This window comes from Acinonyx jubatus, chromosome A2 (genome assembly GCF_027475565.1).
Source record: "Acinonyx jubatus isolate Ajub_Pintada_27869175 chromosome A2, VMU_Ajub_asm_v1.0, whole genome shotgun sequence".
NCBI lineage: Eukaryota > Metazoa > Chordata > Mammalia > Carnivora > Felidae > Acinonyx > Acinonyx jubatus.
In genome coordinates, this window is record NC_069383.1 from 143,156,779 (window position 1) to 143,180,993 (window position 24,215).

Consider the following 24,215-nt stretch of genomic DNA (forward strand, 5'->3'; position numbering starts at 1 on the left):
TTGGGAATCTATACATTTTTTTTTAATGTGATGCATGAGATTCTTAGGCCCAGCTGCCAAGTTATGATTATCCCCTATCTCAAAGACCAGAACGGAAATTAGAAAATATTTAAGTCAAAATGCTCTTAGCCAAATGTAACCAATCTCATGCAGTATGATGCATCTATGATGCAAATCTGGTGAGCGTGTGGTCTTGGTTAGCTACTCTGATCACACAATTCCAAGTGCATGTGACCTGGGTGTCACCAAAACAAACAAACAAACAAACATCCATTGGATCCTCAGTGAAAATGAATCAGAAGTAAGAAAACCTATGGGCAGGAAGATCAAGGGCAGCATCCCAGAATGTAATGAAGGAAAGGCTCCAGATGTGGGGGGGTGGGCTGTATTTGATGAGCTGCTGCTTCTAAGACCTGCAGCTTCCAAGCACGGCTCATTAGATGTACACACAATGAAGCCATCGTGTGGGAGGCTCACATAGCTGGTGAGAAAGCAAGCCAACAACAAGTGCAGCGGGAGGGCTCCATTTACGAGGTGGCTCCCTCTGTGCCTCGCAGCACACTACATTATCTTGGTTACCCCGCAGTCTGCACTTCCACAAACCTGTCCTTGAGGAAAAGCCAGGCACGTGGCTTCTGAGCCCCTCCCCCCCACCCCCGGCCCCGTGGAATGATCATGAAAAATCAGTTCCAACCAGGGCACGCCGATCTGCGCTGGATGCTCTCGTTGAAGACCCAGCTAGCTGTTAACTGAGCTCAGTCCAGCTCAACTCGGCAAGAGCTTGTGGCAAATACACAAGAAAGCTGCTGGATTTAAGGTGAATATTTTAAGTATTATCAATAGAAGGACATCTCTCTGTAAAGACAAGGAAGAGGCAGAGACACACGTGGAAACAGTTTCTGCTTTGTGCAGTGGGTGTGTTTCATGGAGAAGAGACGGCTCCTGAAGAGGAGACGGCAACGGGACCCGAGGACAGAAGCTCAGTGGGCATAGGGAGGAGGGAGAAGGCTGCAGGAGGCTCCTTCCATTATTGTTGGGCCTTCTACCCAAACGGGCCATTTTATCTCATCACCCCTGCTCTCCTGGGAGGCGACAGGCCGCATCCCACAAAAGCTCAAGGATGCAGAGCTGGCCAGGTTCAGGTGAGACGGCAGCTTCTGCCTGGGAACTGCACTCAGCTCCCCCTGGTCCTGGACTTCAAAGTTGGGGGACTGCGCAGGGCCCCCGCCAGCTGGCCCACACCTCCAGAGCCCTTGACGGGCAGAGCGGAGGGTCCCGGCCTGGTGTCTGGACGGTTCCTCCCCAGGCTCAGAGGTCATGCTCGAGGCTGAGCCAGGGAGCCTGGCAGCCAGCCCCTCCCCAGGCTCTGTGTGGCCAGGGGGCCAGTTAATGCTCAGATTGCATCCAGACCCAGACCTGAGAAACAAGCGCAAGAAGTCACGCGGCATCAAAACCCTGGGTGATCTCTCATAGCTCATTTTAACCAGCTTGGGCAAAAGCAACAGGCTTGATCCCCCCAGAAATGACTGAAGATAGAGGGCAGACTACAAGGTTCCTTTCCCACACTGGCAGGGTAACCTTCACAGGAAAGCCCATCATGTTGCCTGCCATGTTGGGTTTTTTAAATTATTAATTACTTTACTTGCTTGTAGGCTCCTGCACACTTAATTAATATAATTAATAGCGATATTAGTTGAATCTGCAATACAACAAAATTGGGAGCACATGAGCTAATAGGTTACATCTGAGGTCACCTCCAATTAACAAGGACTGGCCAGAGCAAGATCTAAGAGAAACTCTGAAGTATTAGGGTGCACTCACAGGAAATGGCTAACATTCGCCCATTTTTTGATCTACAAAAAGAGCAGTATAAGACGGTCCCTCCTAATAGCTTTTTATTCTGAACAAGTCCCTGGATGAGACTGCACGGTGTGATTTCCTCTCCCACGGAGTCAGTGATGACCAAATGAAAGGAGAGATAAGACGAGGGCTTAGAAAGTAAGGAGTCGACACGCAAGCTTGAGGGAGGCATGACTTGTGTCCCCATTATCTTGATCAGACTTGTGATGTTCTAGCCAGTTACAAAGAGAGGAGCCAAGCTGCCTACCCCTGTGAGCCACTCAACAGGACAGGATTTTAAAATGCGCGGTGGGACCTCTTGCCAGCTGCACTTGCTTGTGTATCTTCCTATCCACGGCACCTGCCATAAGAATCATATGGATTTCAGCATAAAGTGAGGGTTTTTCAGACATGTGATGCTGGCCAAAACTCCAGCCTCTCGACTACAGTCACAAACAGTGTTATTCAAACACATCTCTGGCATGGCCTGTAAAGTGGGCTACATGCTGTGGGTCGCTTAGTCACATTTGACCCAAAGACCATTCTCAAAGACTCAAAAACATGTGTGCATCCAAGCGTTGGCCTATTTCTGTGGCACGTTCTAAGGCAAAATTCCCATCGTCATTAACTAAACACTTGTGAAATCATGGATGACACATTCTAGCTTAGTTGCTGTTGCCACTAAAAAAGGCAAAGGGGAGCCTGGGTGGCTCAGTTGGTTAAGCGTCCGACTTTGGCTCAGGTCATGACCTTGCGGTCCATGAATTTGAGCCCCACGCTGGGCTCTGTGCTGACAGCTCGTAGCCTAGAGTTTGCTTCAGATTCTGTGTCTCCACTCTCTCTGCCCTTCCCCTGCTGATGCTCTGTCTCTCTTTCAAAAAAATAAACATTAAAAAAAAAGTTTAAAAAAATGTCAAAGGGTGGGTGGCTGGGAGGTCATTTATGCACTTGAGAACCTGATGCAGAAGGCTCGTTCCTCTGGGAGAATGCTCTGGAAAGTGGCTCATCCTGGAGAGTGCAGTTTATCTTTCATACACTGTCTTTCTGTATGTCAACCTTTTGGGGTGAGAGGTATAGGAAGGAAGGGTACCACTGATTCTGTGGATGGAAAGGGCAGCCTTCAGAGGTAAGGTGGCCCACTGCCCCACAGCCAGCCCTGTAGCCAAGACGTGCAGCTACGTTCACCTTGTTCTCAACCACCAGGCATTTCCACCTCTAAAGTCACCTCCTCTCTCTAAAATACAGACAACTGGGGGCGCCTGGGTGGCTCAGTCGGTTAAGCGGCCGACTTCGGCTCAGGTCGTGATCTCGCGGTCCGTGAGTAAGCCCCGTGTTGGGCTCTGTGCTGACAGCTCAGAGCCTGGAGCCTGTTTCAGATTCTGTGTCTCCCTCTCTCTCTGACCCTCCCTGGTTCATGCTCTGTCTCTCTCTGTCTCAAAAATAAATAAACGTAAAAAAAATTTTTTTTAATAAAATAAAATAAAATACAGACAACTGAGGATAGTTTAAATTCACCCCAGTGGCTCAAACTGCCAGGCTGAACATTAATGCTGATGGATATACATATATTACTGTAACTTTACCCCAAATACCAGACACGCCAATTGGCTGCCTGCGTCTTCCTGCCTGTTGTACCTAAACAGCTTTTGTTACCCCCCTCCAACCCCCGCTCGCAAACATCAGACTGTCATCTCCCATTTTTCAACCGTCGCTTTGCCCACTTCTAACTTCTCCTTTTACTAAAGACTTGAGGCTCCATTTTTAGCTAGAGCAGGATGAGGAAACTAATATCCCTTCATCCCTTCACTCACCTACAGAGCAGCTCTCTTGGGCCCACGATCCTTCTAAGAGATGCAGCAGTAATAAAATGCAGAGCGTGAGAGTTTGCAGAGTAGACTTCAGGTTGCGGTAAAGGCGGGTAAGAGGCAGGCAAGTGGACAAATAAGTAAAAAAGAAAGAAATCTCTGTCACAAGAGCTTCAAGAATGGTAGCAGAGTGGCAAGGAGGAGGGGGTCAGGGTAGGTGACCTCTGGTCTAAGATGTAACAAAATGAAGGAGCGTGTCTCTTTCTTCCAGGAGAAAGCTGGAGGCAAAGAAAGGGGCAGGCAGGAGGCCCTGTGCACCCAGAGCACGGGGAGAGTGCAGACAGGCCAGCAGGGTGGTATCCCCCGAGGCTGCACTCACCTAGAAAGGAGGCTAGATTTCATTCTAGTGCTGTAGGAGACCTTGACAGGGTTTTGGCCCAAAGACTGGATCTGGTTTGCTCCTTTCTTCCTTCAGTGCTCTTTAGGGGCAGCCTGTTCCAACACTGGATGGGCTGGAAATAGGAAGAGCATGACATCATCCAGGAGGCCCCAACCGGTGGGGAGGGCAGAGAGAAGCCAGATCAGCACACAGCCTCATGAGGAAACTACAGGGGTGCAGAGCCCTATCGTGGGTGGGAAGGAAGGTATCCTAAAGAGAATGGTATTTTATCGGAGATCAAAGGATGAAAAACAGTTCACCAGGCACAGGGGGTGCAGGGGAGGAGAGAGATAGTATGTCCCAGGGAGGGGAAACAGAATGTTATATAAAGGCCTGGTTTTAAGAAGGTGCACGATGACCTTGAGAATAAAGGGACTTCAACATGGCTGGGTCAGGAAAGAAAGAGGGAAGAAGGGAGAAGAGAGAGAGAGAGAGCTAATGGAGAACAGGGGGTGGGAAAATGCCATAAAAGCAAGAGATAAAACACACAGGGATTAAACAGGAGGCTTATAATGGAAGACTGGATAAGGAGGGGCCTAATAATGCAATCATGCAAGTTGGGATGCTTCTTACCACTTAGACGTTGACAGGAGGGCCATACAGATACTTACTACCTGGCCCTTAATACGAGGGGATGTATCCCCTGTGGTTATGAGCAGGGAGTTTGCCCTTATCCCAAAACAACAGGGGGGCCATGAAGGGAGGTAAGCAGAGAAGGCACAGAGCAGTTTTGCTGCATCACCAGGCCCCTCTGCCTCCGGCGCAGAAGCAGGTGTGCTGTAGGGAGGACCTCAGGCAAGGAACTCCGTATGGAGGCCACTTCTGGGATACAGAGGAAGACAGCGATCATGGGGGCCAGGACCAGGAGACAGGCATCTGGAGCAGAGGTGTGGGAGAGAGCAGAGACTTGAGGAAGAAGTGTCAGTATGGGGTTTGGAGACTGAGGAAGGGACCCAGTAGGGACCTTGTACGTATACATTTTGGGCATCTGGATAAAAGCGGGAACCATGCCTGGGATGGGGAATGCTGAAAGAGAACAGTGTCTCCAGATAGTTCTGCTGGCCCTGCCCTGCCCACCCAACTGCTTTCCCTTCAATGTCGGCTAACACTCAAATTGGTTAAAACTGTGTGTCAAGTGAGAGTCAATGGTCTCGGAGGGCTGAAGGGGTCCCAAATAGGGTAAGTAGCTTTGGTCCCCCACTGTAGTCTAAGTAGTGAACAGATGTGTGTTCTTGGAGTAAATGAGGTGCGCACGTTTATGATAAGGTATCTGAGTGTATCTGGGAAACTACCCCCTGGGGTCTCAGGGTTTGATAGTTTTTATTTATGCCACCCCAAAGCCCCACACAACTTGAGACATCAACACAGGGCACCAGAGAAGAAGCCTCGGGAAGAGGGCCATCTGTGTGTTGAATGGGATGCTGAAATGAAACACAGACAAGGCCACTGGGGCCCAAACAGCTGTCACCGGGCAAATCAAGGCATGGTCAGTGAAAGCATGGGGAGTAGAGGACGGAGTTTATAAAAGGTGGTCTCCATAGTGTTTTCTGGCTGGGGACTGGGGAAAATGGCGGGAGCACAACCACCAGGCCACCCCCAAGCAACCACAGGACACCATTTTACTTCAACAGTCAACTCCTTAGCTGAGTGGTAGAACCAAGAGATGGGAGCAGCACACACACACGCACACACGCACACGCACACGCACAGCTTGCAGCAGACCTGCCATGTGCAGCCACAGAGAAGGTCAAGATAGAGAACTCAATGAACTCCCACATGGGGAGAGAAAAATGATGAACAAACTTCTGGATTATCATTTGCTTTACACTTCATGCAGACATGTGGTTCAGCCCTTTCTAGTAGGGCGGACACCACAGCTGCATAAGGATAGCTTATCACACAGACACCCCCAACACATCGTATTCAATGGCATTCTTTTAAAACCTAAATCTGAATTGGGCTTTCTCCACACAGCAAGACTGTAGTAGAATGAAGTACCGTTGAACCATGTGAGAAAGATAACCCTACCTGCTCAGGTAGTGAGGGTAGTGGAAGGATCTGGAACATAAGATTGGTACTGGTGATGGGATTCTGTATGTACTGATTGCATGTACCTGTGAGAGACATTCACACACTCTCTGCATCCCCCTCTACCATTCCTCTGCCAGCTCCGCTGACCATATGCATCTCAGCCCAGGGCTCCAGATGTATATGTTGGGAATAACAAAGGTAATAACCACGAGAATCAAAAGAGAAGTATTTCTGAATTGTTAAATACTGTATTATTGGTGGTATTATTTTCTTATATCCACCACTACTCACAACATATATCCATGTTTTCTTGCCCTTAAGTCAAATAGTTCTCAGCTCACACAGAACCAAGCAATAGAAATCAGTGAGCTGTCCAGTCTATTCAAAGTAAAAATTCAGTCAAAGGTTCAGGTTGACTCAACCCCTTGTTTACCACAACAGTTAAATGAGAAGAGCAAATGAATATGACACAGTCTATTCAAGCTCTCAACCACCGATTTCCATGTGGCCCTGAAAGATTTTAACCTGATGTAATGTATGTTCTTTATTCAATAACAGACCTCTTCCAGTGTTGTCTACAATCTAGACCAGCGATCAGCAAACTACAGCCCATGGACCATATGAACCTGTGCCAATTTTTGTAAATAAAGTTTTATTGGAACACAGCCTTGTCCATCTGTTTATGTATTGCCTATAGCTGCTTTCATGCCACAATGTCAATGTTGAGTCATTACAGCAGAGCCCACATGGCCCACAAAGCCTAAAGTATTTATTATCTGGCCCTTACCAAAAACATTTGCTGACCCCTGATCTAGACTCTTACGGAACTCATAATCAGCACGCTATACTGCAGTGGAGATTAGCAAAAAAAAAAAAAAAAAAAATTGTGCTAAATTAATGGTTTTAACTCAAACTATGTAGCAGTAGTTTGGCTATTTTCAAACAAGTGAATTTTATCGAATAAATATAAATATATAACAAAGTATAAAGGTGGAAATAAATAACTGAGCATTATTTCTAGGATGCATCTCCTATAGAAACAGGCCTTAGATCACCATTTTCATATGTTTAACTCTACAGAGCTACTACACAAGGAATTTGGACAACTAGTAGCAATATTCTAATTCATGTAAGCTCATAGGGAGATACGGATTTAAAATATGGCTATTATCTCTTGACCTTGATAAGCAGAAATCAGTCCATTTTCAAACGGAAAGATCTATCAAGAAATTAGCAAAAAGGACATTCTCACAACCATAGGAAGATAATTGGACTCGTATTTATAGACCTACAGAAATACTTTTTTTGGTAAAACATTTGCATTAATTTCAAGGATAGGGAATTAATTATTAAAAAATATTTTATTTCTTATTGCAAAAGGGTGCTCAGTGCGGACATTTGCTATTGAGTGGGTATGAAGTCTTAGTTATGCCAGATGAGTACGTTCTATAAATCTGCTCAGAACTTCATACCTACAGTTAATCTAATCACACACCCCATTACTCTTTCATGCTAATATGCATAAACATACCTTATTCTTGTTTAAAGCTGCATTGTGTTAAGTTATATTGGGTCTAGAAGAATTTCTTTACATTTCAGTTGTTCCCAATCTTTCTCTGTGTAAGTTATTTTTAACATACTCATGACACAATTCACACTACCTTTTATTAGTTCTGCATTGAATGAAAGTGGGTTGGTATTTGTTCCCTCTGCAAACTTGCTCTCTCTTGGTGTGGGGGCAGCCACCCTCAGTGACATGCAGAGGGCTACTTTCTGCTTACAGCTCATGACATACCTCTCACTCCCATATCACTGGCAAGTGCACTGGAGGCCCATAAAGCCATGGGGGCAAGTTTTAAAATCTCGGGTGCCTCTTTTGACAGACCACAGGCTAGAAAACAATGGTACTGGGCAAAATTCAGTGATTCTGATGTGTACTTTCGTCAATGCACAGAAGTTCAATGTCTGTTGATCCCACAGGAAAAGGCCAAAACTGCCAAAGACGAGAGTTACATGGGACTCTACGATGGGTTGATTTTGCAACAAATATTCACACGAGAATCTTAAACAGAGCCATGAAATTCAGTGGATTTCAGAACATCTTCATTGTAAAACCAGAGAAAGACCATACCGCTCTCCTTCCTCCCTCCCCCTGCAGAGAGACCACAGGAGGTTCATTTTTGGGTCTGATGAATGGTTCAGAAGGTCTGAAGTAGATTAGGATGAGAGTTTACTCATTTGAATTCTATATTTGAGCTCCAGGCTCATCCAATTTGTCATGGTTCCTTTCTCCTTAAAGAAAATAAAAAGTCAGTAATCGGTACATAAAGCAGCAAAGCAAAATTCTCTCCACACAGCAAACAATACCTTTAAAAGACAAAACCAAAAACTTAGAACCTGGAGATCACTTGTTCAGGGAAGATGTGCCATAGGCTACTTCAAGCAAAATCACAGGAAGTCTGTGAATTTAGTTTGGCCAAGGCCGGCATTTTTACCCTAACCTCTCTTCTATTTCGAGACTCACTAAGATGCTCTCCTCTTTCAAAAATTTTAAATGAATTTCATCAAATACTGTTTTACTTAAAATCATCTAGCTCTGGCTTCTCAGGATGTCACCAGCATATTATATGGTAAGACCAGAGCTTGATATCACTGAACTAAAGGTACATGACATAATAATCCCAGATGTCACTGTCGAGAAGCCCTTTCATTAGCTGGAAGTCACACTACAGTGGCCACCAGGGAAACAGACATGAGATGAAAAGGTACGGGTAGGAAAGGATCTCAATTATTTGCTGTCATGAGAACTCATCAGGAGGCACATGGACATTTTGAGTGAAAGATGAAGCATCGCAAAGGACCTGGCACGCTGCAGTCAGAATTACTGAGCTCAGAGGATGGAAGGCTAGCATCACTGTGCGCACTGCAAATTCCACACAGGTTTAGACAGAAGGTCACAATCCCCCACCCCCATTTCACACACAACATGAGAGAATGTCTTCCAAGCTGCCATTCAGGGGATTTCGTCTAAACAAATGAGCACTGTCGACCTGGAATCCGGTAATTTCAACCGCAATCTAATTCAGATTGTTCTAGTTATCTTAAAAGGGAATGAGCTTCACGCTTTTGTTTTTAATGTTTCATGGATCTTCTATTGAAACAAAAAGAAAATCTGATTTTCAGTGAGAATCCTCTCCCAGTGGCTCATCTATTCATTCATTCATTCATTCATTCATTCATTCATGTATGCATGTATGCTTCTACGGAGCATGTACCTCATAGATACTGGCCTGGTCACCCACAGTCTTTTCGTTCTGGAACACTAAGCAGGTCTGTCCAACAAAGGCCTGCCTTCTAGCCACAGTTACACAGGCCTGGACCATGCTGCTGACTGGGCTGCCCCACACACTGCAGATGGCATTATGCATCCAGGATGGGCATCTGGCCTAACAGAATCCATCAGAGTCCACAGAAGACACAGGGGAGGAAGCCGGGGAGAGGGGGGTGACTCCTGACATCACGTTTAAGGTGCAATGGGTATATACTCTTTCCACCCCAGGACTCTGCGGTTAGGTGAACTGACATAAATTCTCATTTTGCTTTACATGAATTTGTCAGTCTTTGTCACATGACACTGAGTCCTGAACGCACAATGGCCTAACATCAATTTGATGGTAAAAATGGAAATTGGTTCAAATTCACCAAAGGAACACACCTTTATTTTGAAATATCCCAATATTTCAATGGAATAAACGATTTGTCTTCTGAGATTTTCTCCAAATAAAAAAGCCTGTAAGGTAAAAATATTATAACCTCTTGCTATGAGAAACTGAATTACGACTAGTACTTTTTTTTTTTAATTTTTTTTTCAATGTTTATTTATTTTTGGGACAGAGAGAGACAGAGCATGAACGGGGGAGGGGCAGAGAGAGAGGGAGACACAGAATCGGAAACAGGCTCCAGGCTCTGAGCCATCAGCCCAGAGCCGACACGGGGCTCGAACTCACGGACCGCGAGATCGTGACCTGGCTGAAGTCCGACGCTTAACCGACTGCGCCACCCAGGCGGCCCAATGACTAGTACTTTTTAAAAGATAAATAAAGCAACCTAACACATTGGATTCACACTGATTTGATAAAGCCCCTTTTAATATCTCCTCATATACTGTAGATTTTTAATTAAACTTTCATTTTAATGTAATTACAGATCCAAATGTTGTCAGAAATAACACAGAGAGACACCATACACCCTTCACCCAGTGTTCTCCAATTACATGCTGCAAAACTACAGAACAATATCACGACCAGGATATCGACACTGATGCAGTCTGGCTATAGAACTCTTATGCTACAACAAAGATCCCTCCAGCTGCCCTTTTATAATCCCTCACCTTGCCCCTGCTTCCACCCCTAACCCCAGGCCACCACTAATCTACTCTCCATTTCTATACTTCTGTTATTTCAAGAATGGCATATGAATGGAATCATGCAAGATATATTATTTGGGGATTGGCTTTTTTTTTTTTTTATAACTCAAGATAATTCCCAAAGATTCAAAGACTCATCCAAGCTACTGCGTGCATTACTGGTTCTTTTTTTTTTTTTCTTTTTTAATTGCTAAATACTGTTCTGTGGCATGGATATATTAGTTTGTTTAACCATTCACCTCCTGAAGGATATCTGGGTTGTTTCAAGTTTGAAGCTATTATGAATAAAGGCTGCTATGAATATCTGCACACAGATTTTTGCGTGAATGTAAGTTTTCATTTGTCTGAAATAAATGCCCAAGGGTGTGATTGCTGGAACACAAAATAACTGCATGTACAGTTTTTATGAGAATCTGCCAAATGTTTTCCAGAATGGCTATACCATTTTACTTTTTAAATGTTTATTTATTTATTTTGAGAGAGAGACAGAGACAGAGAGAGAGAGGGAGACAGAGAATCCCAAGCAGGCTCCCTGCTATCAGTGCAGAGCCTGACACAGGGCTCGAACTCAGAAACCATCAGATAATAACCTGAGCCGTAATCAAGAGTTGGATGCTCACCCAACTGAGCCACCCAGGTGCCCTGAGAATGGCTATACTATTTTACATTTCTAACAGCCCCGTTTCTCCACATCCTGACTAGCATTTTGGGGCTTTATTTTTTTTAATTTTAAAAAAAAAATTTTATTCTAGCCATTCTGATAAGAGTGTGGTGATATCTCATTGGGGTTTTAATCTGCATTTCCCCAGCTAATCATGTTGAATATCTTTGCATGTACTTACTTGCCATCTATCTACCCTCTTCAGTAAAATGTCTCTTCATGTCTTTTGACCATTTTCTAATCAGATTGTTTGTTCTTACTGTTGACTTTGGGTTATTTATGTATTCTCTATATACTCATTCTTTATCAGATATGTGGCTTGCAAATATAACTGGAGAGGATATTTGCAGGCCACATTCACCCTTTCATCAGGGTCTTTCACACAGCAAAAGGTTTTTTTTTTCTAATTTTAATGAGAGAGATCTATTGTATCAAATTTTCCTTTTATGGATTGTGCTTTTGCTATCAATAGATTCTGAAGATGTTCTCCTATGTTTTTTTAAAGTGTCAAAGTTGTCCACTTTACAGTGAAGTCTTTGATCCATTAAAGTTAAATTTTGTTTAAGTGGGGAGGTTTGGATCGAGGTGAAGTGTTTTTAACTGTTTTTTTTTTATTTGTACATTTTTTGTTTATGGATGTTCAACTGCTCCAGCACCACTTATTAAGGGTAGTCTTTCTCCATTGGATTGTTTTTGCACCATTGTCAAAAATCAGTTGGGCATATTTGTGTGGGTGTATTTCTGTGTTCTTTCTTCTATTCCACTGATTTATATGCTTACTCCTTCATCAACACAACACTGTCATGATTACTGTAACTATATAATAGGCTTCAGTGTAGAGTAAATTGATTCTTCCTACTTTTATTCTTTCCATGATGGTTTTACTATTCTAGGTCCTGTGCATATGTAAAATTTAAAATACGCTTGTCTATGTCTACAAAAACCTTGCTGGAATTGATAGCAATTGCATTCAACTTACAGATCAATTAGAAAAGAACTAACATCTTTACTATATTGAGTCTTTCTATCTATGAACATGGTAAGTCTTTCCATTATTTAATTAGGCCTTTGATTTCTTTCAGGATCATTTTGTAATTTTTATCACACAGAACCTGCACATGTTTTTTTTTAACTTTCTTTGGAACAATTGTAAATGGTATTGGTTTTTAAATTTCAGTTCCCATATGTTTATTGTTAGTATATAGAAATAGGATTGGTTTTGGGGTGTTGATCTTGTATATGTAACTTTGTCTAACTCATTTATTAGTTCAGGTTTTGCCTTTTTGGAAAAGTCTAGGGAATTTTCTACATATATAATCATGTCATCTGAAAATAGGGAGAGTTTAATTTTTTCTTTTCAGAACTGTATGCTGTTTAGTTGTTTTCCTAGTTTTATTGTACTGGCTAGAACCTACAACCCTATGTTGAGTAAGAGTGGTAAGTGTGGACATGCTTACATGTTCCCAATTGTAAAAGAAAAGGCTTTCAAACCTTTACTGTTAAGTTTGATATGAGCTGTAGGTTTTTGTAGATGGTCGATACCAATTTGAGGAAGTTACCTCTGTTCCTATTTTGATGAGAGGTTTTTGTTTTGTTTTGTTTTTTAATCATGAATGTGTGTTGGATTTTATCAAATGCTTTCTCTGAGTTAATTGCTATGATCATATGATTTTCCATCTCTGGCCTGTTTATATGGTGAATTACATTGATTGACACTGATGTCAAGCCAGCCTTGCATATCTGGAATAAATCCTACTTCGTGGTGGTATATTATTCTATAGATATAGATATATACATAGTTAGATTTGATGTGCTAAAATGTTGCTGAGGACTCTTGCTGTAAGTTCATGAGGGTTATGGTTGGTAGGTTTCTTTTTCTCATCATGGAGTCTCCCCTGGTAGGTTTCTTTTTCTGCACCATTTTTGTCTGGATTATCAGGGAACCACTAGACTCATAAAATCAGTTGGAAGGATTTCCCTCCTCTTCTATTTTCTGGAAGAGATTCTGTAAAATTCATAGTAATTCTTTAAAGTATTTAGAATTGTCCAGTGAAACCATCTGGGACTTGAGATTTCTCTTTGGAAGTTTTAAATTATGAATTAAATTTCTTTAATTGCTTATAGGATTATTCAGGTTATCTATTACATCTTGGTTGGATCTTAGTAGCTTGCAGTTTTAAGGATTTGGTTCATTTCTCCTAAGTTGTCAAATTCATGAGTGTAAAGTTGTTTGTAATATTCCCTTATTAATAATTTTTAATCACTGCAGTTCTGTAGTGATATTCCCCAACATGCCTAATGTTGGTGATTTGTGATGTCTCTCCTTTTATTTATGTCAGTCTTTCTAGAGATTTATTAGTTTAAAAAAATTTTTTTTGAAGGACTGGATTTTGGTGTCATTGATTTTTCTCTGTGGTTTTCCTGTTTCAATTTAACTGATTTTTGCTCTTTATTATTTCCTTCCTTCTGTTTGCTCTGGGTTTAGTTTGGTCTCCTTTTTCTAATTTCTTGTGGTGTGAAGTTAGATTATTAATTTGAGGCTTTCCTCTTTTTAATATAAGGATATAGTGCTGTAACTTTCCATCTCATCACTTGATTGCTTTATGCCACATCTTTTGATATATTGTCTTTTCATTTTCATTTCGTTTTATATTTTTAAAATTTCCTTCAAGACTTCCATTTGGCCCATGGATTACTTAGTGGTATACTTAATTTCTAAGTGTTTGGAGATTTTTCTGTCGTCTTTCTGTTATTGATTTCTAGTTTGATTCCATTATCAACAGAAAGCATGCTCTATATGATTTCAACTCTGCTAAAGTTATTAAGGTTTGTATTTCGACCCTGAGTATGTTTTATCTTGGTGAATGTTCCATGAGTGCCTGAAAAGAATGTGTATTCTGCTGCTGTTGGGTAGAGTGTTCTATAGATGTTATTTAGATCTTATCGGTCGGTCAGTTCTTCTATATCCTTGCCGACTTTCTTTTCAGTAGTCTATTAGTTACTGACTGTGAAGTGTACAAGTCCCCAGCTATAATTGTAGGTTTATCTATTTCTACTCTCAGTTCTATTAGTTTTTGCTTCATGTATTTTGAAACTCCGTATTTGAAACTCTGGTCCAAACACATCTAGCACTGTCATGTCTTCCTGGTGGATTGATTCTTTTATTATTATGTATTGTCCTTCTTTGTCTCTAGTAATAGTAATTTTCTTTGCTTTGAAGGTGGCTTTATCTGATATTGACAGAACCACTCCTGCTTTTTTTTTAATTAATATTTGCATGGTATATCTTTTCCATCCTTTTACTTTCAACATATCTATGTCATTGCATTTCAAGTGAAACTCTAGTAGTTGGCATATGATTAGACTTTTTTTTAAATCCACTTGCCAACCTCTGTCTTTTAATCCGTGTGCTCAGACCATTTACATTTAAGATCATTAGTGATACGGCAGGGCTTAAGTCTGTCAATTTATCCTTTTTCCTGTTGTGTCTTATTTTTTACATTCCTATGAGTTACTTTTTAAGTACATTCCCCCCTCTATCCGCAAGTGGAACATTCGTATGAAACTTGTCATAAGCTAAAATTGTGTAAAGAAAAGAAGCAATTACCAATAATTTATATGGAAACTTTTTTGAGTGTTCCCAGACCCCAAAATAATCTCCTAGGCTTTTCGGACACCTTAGGACACATCTTGCTAAGGGACACACAAAATAAACGGAGATAAAGCACAGATGCTCACAGATAAGGTTCAAAGCTCTGGAGGCTTCATGCAAAGTTGCGAAGTGTGATTCCTGGGGAAAGAGCTTGGCAGGACTGCTCTCACTGCTCAGGGTGCACCCTGCCTCTATAATAACTCACAGCAAAACAAATGCTGGATGCTATTTTTGCTTTTTGTCTTTCTTTATAAAAGTGAAAATCCTCTTCGGATATCTTTCGGTTAGCAAAAACAGGTGTTAATGTAGGTCTTTTATAAAAGCAAACCAGTGTAAAGTGAACTTTCAAAAGTGGAGGATACCTGTGTACCTCTTTTCATTGTTTTCTTAATTGCTCTGGGTGTTGTAATATGAATATGTAATGTATCACTGTCGACTGATATCAGCACTTACCACTTTCAGAAAGATGTAGAAATCTTATTTCTAATGAGGTCCTTTTACCCTCCATACTTTAAAAATATAATCGGCTTAAGTGTTTCCTCAGCAACAGTGGCCTCTACATCAGATGATGCTATAATTTCTGCTTCAATTATCAAGTATGACCTAATAATCTCTTGATAATTAGGATACTCTATTACACTTATTCCTATTTTTACCCATTCCAACATCTGTCCTTTTTGAAGATTCAAGCCTCTTTCTGTTATTTCCCTTCTATTTAGGTAACTTCTCTAGCCATTTTTTTTTCTGGGTAGGTTTGCTGGTAAAAAATGTTCATAGTTTTCTTTCATCTGCATATGTCTTTATTCTCTTCATTCATTAAACACATTTTCACTGAATACAGAGTCCTGGATTGATGGTTGTTTTCCCTGAATACTTAAAAGATGCTATGCCACTTCCTTCTGGCCTCCATGATTTCATATGAGAAGTCTGCTGTCATACAAATAGGTAATCTAAGCAATGTGCCCCTTCTCTCGGTGGCTATCAAGTTATTTCTTTTCCCCTTTTCTATTTATGATGTGCCCTTCCATGGAGTGACTTGGGTTTATCCTATTTGGAGTCTACTCAGCCTCTTGAATGTGTCTGTTTATGCCTTTCACTAATTTTAGGAAGTTTGCAGCCAACATATCTAGTCTTACTCTGCTTCTCCTCTGCTAGGACTTTTGTGCTATGAATGTTAGCTCTCCTGTTACCACTCCACATGTCCCTGAGACTCTGTTCATTTTCTTCCAGTTTATTTTCTCTCGGCTGTTCAAATTGGGTAATTTCTATCGATTTGTCCTGAAGTTTACTGATTTTGTCTTCTGTCATCTCCCCTCTACTACTGAGCTGGTCCAGTGAGCTTTCTATTTTGGTGACTGTATTTTTCAGTTCTATAATTTCCATTTGGTTCTGTTTAATAACTTCTATTTCTTTGCTGAGTTTTTTTTTTTTTTTCGCTTGTTTCAAGAGAATTCCTAATTGCTTGTTGAAGCAATTTTATAATTTCAACATCTGATTCATGTCAACATTGGCTTCTGTTGATGGTCTTTTCTCATTCATGTTGTGATTTGCCTGGTTTGGGGAATGACTAGGGGTTTTCGACTGCTTTCTGGGCACGTTAGGTCTTATGTTACAAGACTCTGGATCCTATATAATCTTCTTCCTAGCAGCCAGTCTCTGTGTTGAGGTATAGCACAAGGGCCCAGTGGATGCGGGTGAGGTGGAAGGTCGATTCCTCGTTGAGCCCTGAAGGGGTGGAGGGCTGCCCACTACGGTCATCCCACTGGTGTTTGTGTGCAGTAGTAAAGGTACTGTCAAGAAAGTTTTCTGTTTGAGGCTACCCCCTTCCTGGCTGTTAGGCTAGAAGGAACAGGCTTTTCTTGAATTCTTTTTTTTTAATTATTATTTTTGGTCTCTGCCTATTGTAGGTATGAGAGGGAGGGTCCTGGAGTGCTCCATTCAGACAGATGGTGGGAATCAACAAGAAAACCCAGGGAACTCAGCTTATGCATTTAAGTCCAGGAAGCTCATCTTCCTTTTTCACCTTCCAGAGTCTTCCTATTCTTGTTTACTGGGTTACCTCCAGGGTTTTTTAGTTGTAAGGGGAAGAATCTGATTGGAATATGGCTGTTCCTCGTCAGAATTAGATGTCTGGATACATTTTTATATTCAAAACTGATCCAGTCTTCAATATTCACACATTTCCAAAGACAGTTTTAAATAAACGCTTAGCCTGCTTTATCTAACAATCTTTTTTGCCTTTCGTAAGACTCCATACATCCAAATATCACACTGCTCCTTGTTTATTTGGGAAGCAATCTGAAGGGAGGCCATGACCATTTTAAGCATCTTTTCTAAATTTTTATTTATTTACTTTAGACAGGGTGGGGGGCAGAGTGAGAGAGAAAGAATCTTAAGCAGGCTCCACACTCAGCACGGAGCCCGATGCAGGCTTGATCCCACAACTCTGGGATTATGACCTGAGCTGAAATCAGAAGTCGGACACACAACCGACGGAGCCACCCACGCACCCCAAGCATCTTTTCTACTTAATGTTGCAGGCACCATCACTGAACACCTATCTGAGGCTCTGGAGGATATTCCAAAGCTATAATATTGGGAATGGGGCAGAATCCAGACCCAGGCAATGGTCAAACAAGGGGAAGGTCCCTAGGAAAGTTTGGCTATAGGTTTAAATCATTCATTCCCTACAAAGTGACCATGAACAAACATTCCCTAGATACACCTGCTCTTTGAGCTATAATGCACTTCTTCTACCCTCCTAACATAAAGCCTATTACAGTGTTTCTTGCCCCTCAAATTGAAGCTTGGACATCAGCTCTGGTATAATTTTTCCTTCTCACTCTGTGTTCTAGCGGACATGAATTTCTCCTAATCCTCTGTTGTTCACTCCCTCAGAAATGCCACCTGCACCTAAGATGCCACCAATGCCACTCCCTGCCCACTTAAGCCACGAGGGGTCTCCCCAGAACAGGCACAGTGCCTCACAGAAACCTACCCTGGCAATGCCCTGAGCCACGTCGTGGGAATCTGCTCTCCAGGAGAGGAGCAGCCCGTCATGGCAAATACAACGAAACAACACGAGTAATGGCAGCTGTGTGTCCTAGGAGGTGTGATATTGTTGCTACACAGCTAATTTGACCTAAATTGTCACCCGGCCCTGTAGGGGGTGCTATAGTGGTACCTATAGTGGTCTGTACTCATAAGTTTAAAGATGGATAAGAGGAAAAAGGATTTATTTTATAGAAACCTATTCTGGGCATTTTCCCAGAATGCTCCAATAGGAAGAGAAACTTTTACCCCATTTCCCAAGGTCCTCCTTTAACACATCCTTCATTTGTTCCAACGCTCAGAGCATTGAACACACAGCAGTGAGCAGACATCATCCCTGTCCTCATAAAGCTTACCTTCTAACCTGGGAGACAAGTTACCCCCATAGATACCCCAATGATTATTTAATCAGCTGTAGGAAGAGCAACAACAGATTTAACAAGTGGGTTCAATTTTCTTTGAAATCTCAGCAAAAGCTATTTTCTTTCAATGGTTTCAACATAGGTATCAAGCATGACACAGGACGTACATAAAGCAAGAAAAAGTAAATCAATGCAATTATTTCAGAACTACTGAGCTTCTGAACTCAATGTAATTATTTTACTGCCATGATTAAAGGCAATACATTTAATGAGTTCCTAAAAAGTAGAATAGAATTAGCACCAGACACTACCATGAGGGAGAGTAGGCCATGCCATGACCCCTGATGCACCAGCCCAGCCACAGACCCTACCTCCTTGTTTGTCCTGTCAGCTTGCACCAATGTCCCGTTCAGGCAAGGTTCCACATAGTGAAGCTCCTCATTATACTGCAAAGAGATGAAATAGCCAAGAGAACACAATTAACCATTTTAGTGGTACCAAATAACTTAAGGATACATGCCAACAAACAAAAAAGCAACATAACTAGGGGTTCGATTCGTTCACATAGGTGACTTTCTCAAGCGGTGCCCCTATATAAAATTGTGCTTAAGTGCCCAATATTCTTTCCTTGTTTGAGGAAGGAAGTTCTAGAGCATGTGCTGATATATGGCAGCGTTTAGGGTGTATACAGTTAACTGACAGTCCTTCAGGAGTGGCTCCGTGGCCATGACTGACAGTGCATGATCCAGGTGGGATCTAAAGAGCATCCCAGACTTGGGCAGATATAGTTCCAGCTCCTGTCTTTGGTTTTACGGAGCCAAAGAACCCGTGTGTGGGTCACACGTGAGTGACAACAGAATCGAGGAAAGGAGAGGACCTTGATATTCCCCGGTCACTCTGGGAGGCTCTGCGGGTATGGGTCAGAGCACTGCTCATGAGCAGTGACACCACCTTCCACACAGGCCAATGCCGACCTTCCCATTATTTTTTATCCCAGAATACCCAGAATATGACCATTTGTTTTTGTCCAAACTCACAACTAGGGAGTGGAAATTTGAGTGCTCTTATGTTCACTTCTCTCATCAAGCATGATTCTCTGCACTATGGCGAGGCTGGGTCCTTCTAAAACACAAATTGGATCATGCCGCATCCTGCCAATCCCATTCACACTTTCCACTGCTCTGCAAATCAGCCTTCCCAGGGTACGGTAGGGCTCTGGACACTTGGCCCTGTTGACCTTCCCAACTTCACTCATTCATTATCCCTCCCTAGAGACTTGGCACTGGCAGCCCTAACTCCCTTCCTGTCCTCTGATATATCCCATCTTGTCCTCCCACACAGGGCCCTCTGCCTGGAGCCTTGCTCTGGCATCTCCCAGCTGATTCCCATTCATCCTCTGGATCAGCTCATTCCTGCCTCCTCTGAGAAGCAGCCTGTGGTGTAGTTGAGGCTCCTCTCCTGTAAACTCCCAAATCCTAACAGCCTGGTGCCTGGATCCCTCACCACAGGTGGGGCCACACTGTAAGGGTCCATATCCAGTTCCTCAGTATGTCCCCTAGTGACAACGACAGGGGTGGGCCCACAGTAGGTGCCCAAGTACAACGTGTTCAAATGAGTGTCATCATGTTTCCACTGCAGCAACCAAAAACCCAGCCCAGAGCTCCAGAGGAAGGGAACCAGAACCACCTCTCACAGGCCCAGCTCTCAAGCAAAGTCTGGCTAAGGGGTTTGGACTTTAGGTGTGTGGAGTGAGGACCATGGAGGGCTATGCACAGGGAAGTGGGGGAAATAAAGAGATGAGCTTGAGCCCACCGCTTTTGGACACACTACAGGGACAGACTGAAGAGGGCCAGAACTACAGCTGCTACAACAGTGACAGAGATTATCCTGTTTCAGTGCCGAGGTGCTTGCTAATAAGCAAGTAGGAGCAGTGATAATACTGATATATGCAACTCACTGTTACTGAGCCCTGACTCCACCTGGGCACAGACTAGACTTCATTCACGGGACACCTCAACCTCATGCGGTAAGCCCTTCCAATTACTCCCCCTTCACAGATGGGGAAACCGGGGCAAACCAAGGATGGCCAACTTGCCCAAAGTCCCTGGGGAGTATACAAGGGGTGCAGTCCTAATTCAAACCCAGGTAGTTTGACCTTATAGCTACTGACCTGAGGACCTCAAAGTCCCCAATTTCTCTTCTCTGGCCCCCAAGATTCTATGCTTTCTATCAGTCTGACTTTTGCTTCCTCTTTAATCTTGGTTCTTAGTCACAGAAAAGCACTTGAAAAATTGTCGCTCAATGGTCATAGAGCTTAGATCTCCTCTGAGGAGGCATGGACTAAAAAAAAAAAAAAAACAAAAACACATTTACACAATTCTGAAATTAGCCCTTGACAAATGGGACCATGACTTTCAGTCCACAAATGGAACATCATCTGAGGATCCAGGAAGCAATTCACACCTGAAGAAGAGTCTCTCCAACGTTCTCAGTCCATATTGGACTGAGGTGGGCAGTTTTTGAAAAAAAGCAGCTATTTCCCTGTCCTCTGTCTCCCTTGCTGACTGAGTTGGTTGAGAGTGACAAGATACCCATTCCTAAAGCCTGAAGCAAAACCAGACTTAGCCAATCACATCTATCCCATCCTCCTCTGCTAAAAGCATGCTTTCCTAGCTTGTCTTGAAGCTAGAGATGGTCCCTTGATTCATTCCCAGCCCACTAAACGTAAGGGTTCATTTTCTGGAAAGTTTAATGAGTTTTTTTCTTGCCATTATGGGAAAACTCTCCTCTACCCAATGCCTTCCTTCTCTCCTTCCTTCCCACTTGGGATGCCATTGTGGGGTTGTAGCAGTCATTGTGCAACAATGGGGGTGACAAGATTAAGAATGGAGAGCAAAGGTCAGGAAGATGGAGCCAATGTGGGTCCTTGAGGACACTGTTGAAGCATCATACCAAACCTGCAGCCGCCCCTGCTCCACATCTCTTCCGTGAGATTATGAGATGCCTATATGCTAAAGCAGCCTTTATTCAGGTGTCCTATATCTTGCAGTCCCAAACTTCCCAGTTCCATTTTCCACGTAAATTTTAAACTTCATCTACATTCTGCCTAATATATATCATCAATATTGATTCCTGGGGTTGTGTACTCTGAGGCGGGAGTCAGGACACTTGGGTCCACATCCTGCCCTGCCATATACTCCCTGCGTGGCCTTGGGAAAGTCACTGAACCTTGGGTCCCAGATTCGTATGCATAAGAAGGTGCTAATTCATCTTCTGTTTACCCTCCAGGGGTTCCTGTGAGGATCCAGTGAGGCAACAGACCTGAAACAGCTTGGCTAGTGTAAAGGTCCGGACATGTGGGGGGCTGCAGAGGGGGCTGGAAAGTAAAGACGACCAAGATGTTCTTGCCCTCATCAGGGAGGAACATGTGCAGTAATCAAAACCATGCTCGCCATCGCTGTGTGAGCCGTGGCCACAGTGGAGGAATCTGCTCTTCTGAACCCCCGCCAGCTTGTTAGTGGCATCATCCAAGCTTGCAGTTGACTAATTTCCCTTGACTGCATCAGGATAAAGCTATGCTGAGCAATCTGGTGTGTATCACCAAAGGGAGCTGGGCTCAGCCGTCCGTGTGAGGGAACGGTGCACACCAGGCAGCTGTGCCGAGGAGACCCATGGGCCGTGCGTGCTCACCATGCTCGCTGCACTACCCACTGCTCCTCCCTAGGGGAACGCCAAGGGCGCCCTGTATGTGAAACTGCTTCCACGCTCCCAGCAGCTCGCCGTTTGGAAACCTTCCAGTTCCTACAGTTTAATGGATGTTCTCTGGATTTCTACTTTGTGAAACGATGATGTGGGATGGCCAGATCAATTCACAACTGAAGATCTGGTCAACTCCAGCCCTAAGATCCAACAGCCTGATAAACAGCTCTCCTTCGTCCCTACTTAAACAATCAGACATCATTAGTCTAAAAAAGAGACGGATGCAGTGTGCACCGTCGTCACTGGCCAGGTAGAATTCTCTTCTGCCATTTGCTTTTGCACCCTCCCACTGCTAGGAATGAACCCTAGAGAGGCGCTCAGCCATCTCTCTCTCTCCCCCCAAAGTGGGTAGTCCTTCCTGTAAATCTCGGGGAAATGGGAAGAGTCTCTTAGCATGGTGGGAGAGAGCTGAGGCAGCCCCGGAGATGGTCAAGCCAGTCCACCAACTACATACTAAGAAGGTAGACAAAGAATTTTCACCCCTTAAAGAGCTAGGACCGCCACATGGTCACATCTGTTTCTTTCTTCCCTTCTCCTTCCTTGTTGGCTCTCCTCTTCTGATTCACACACGAGTAGAGCAGTAGAGCCAAAGCAACAGAGGCAGACAGCCCCGAGTTCAAATCCTGGCTCTGCCACACACCAGCCGGGTGACCTTGGCCAAGGCCTCTCAGCTCTCTGAGTCTCAGTATTTGTGTTGGGGAAATGGGAATTGTAACTGGATTTCCCCCCGTGAACTCACTGTGAGGATGAAAAGAGGTAACTGGGTGAAGAGTCAACACAGAACTCAGCATATAAGAAAGAGGAAGACGGCATCTGGATGCACAAGCACAAGGAACCAAGAAAATATATACGTGAGTGTCATGTGTGCTACTAGAAAGAAAGACCAACAGATGTGGCCTCCAACTGGAGCTGACATTTGCCGAGTAGGAAGGGGGTGTTGAGGACAGGGGTCACAGGCCCCGACCTCCCCTGGAGAGTGAGGCGCTGCGTTCGTTGGACAGAAGTGCTGTGGCCATAGGCCCACGTGACTGTCTAAATACCCAAGATGGAAACCACCACGGTGCACGGCTGCACACTGTCCCACTCCATGCCACACTCTGAACCCTCTCAGTGACAGGGGTCTGTGGCAGACATGGAGTCAAGACAGTGCAGCCGGCTTACTGCCAAATCCCCTCCCAGGAAGGCATCTGCCACCAGGCCCTTTGTTCCTTTGTTTGTTCACTGAATAGTAACTAACCTGCTAGGTGCCATAAAACATAAAACACTGACTAAACTTGCACGTGAACATCATTGCAGAGTTCTCATGAGCCACTTTTTCCTACTTGTATCCATAAAAGAATATGCTCATTACATCCAAAGATATTGCTTTGGAAGATACTGTTTCTCCTTTTCATGATAAAAAAGTGCATATCTATGATGCTGCCATGGTCCATCCAAAAAACAAAACCAGGCTTGATGTAAACCCGTGGTCTTCTTCAGGGATTAGACTACCACCCACTCTTCTCTCCTCTCGGGAACTGTTCCTCCCTTCCTCCCAGGCCAACCACACAACTCTGGGCTCTGACAGTGAGGACACGTCACCACCTGCCTTTTCCTTCCTTCTGCACAATCCCTGTAGGCATTCGTCACCTCTGTCATTTTAAAGACACAGCAAAATCCTCAATGGGAAGTTTAATGATCTGAAATAGGAAAGGCGAGGTTTAGGTTTCATTAAATGAATGGCCGGAATGTGCTGGAGAAGGATCTAAAACTAAAGAGTTAAGTGGGCCGGGCTCGCCCACCAAGGCTCACACAAGTTTTGGCACTGGTGTAGGATCGTGCCACATGTTGGCTCACAAAAATCGAAGCCTAGAGCCCAGGAGTGAAAACCAGCTGACTCTGGGCTCTGGATGATATTGAGAACTCAACCCTACGTCGTGCCGGAAGCTGGGCTGGAGGATGAAAGCCATGGAGCTTCCAGGCCTAACAGAAGAAGACCATTAACTACCTAAAAAAGAGGATGAGGGGAGACCTAATCAAGAAGGGGGAAACTTTAGGGGGATGTCCCTATACATCACTCTGCAGCTGACCCTCCACGTCCTCCGCTGCCTCCAGGTAGAGTTCCAGTTCTTTGTGTGGGTTGGTCTGGCCTGCCTCTCTCAATCCAGCCCCGTTCTTTTTATCATCAACCCCCCCCCAAGCCCTCACCCC

At 43.6% G+C, this 24,215-nt stretch overlaps 1 protein-coding gene across 7 annotated transcripts in view; it reads right to left on the reverse strand.

The window, feature by feature from the left end:
- CACNA2D3 (calcium voltage-gated channel auxiliary subunit alpha2delta 3) overlaps positions 1-24,215 on the reverse strand; it is a 1,033,852-nt gene that overhangs the window by 433,105 nt on the left and 576,532 nt on the right. For all 7 annotated transcript variants that reach the window (XM_053220354.1, XM_053220357.1, XM_053220355.1 and 4 more), the window contains one exon: positions 18,638-18,712. In XM_053220354.1, coding sequence (XP_053076329.1) covers positions 18,638-18,712 — 75 coding nt within the window. The remainder of the gene's footprint in view (positions 1-18,637; positions 18,713-24,215) is intronic.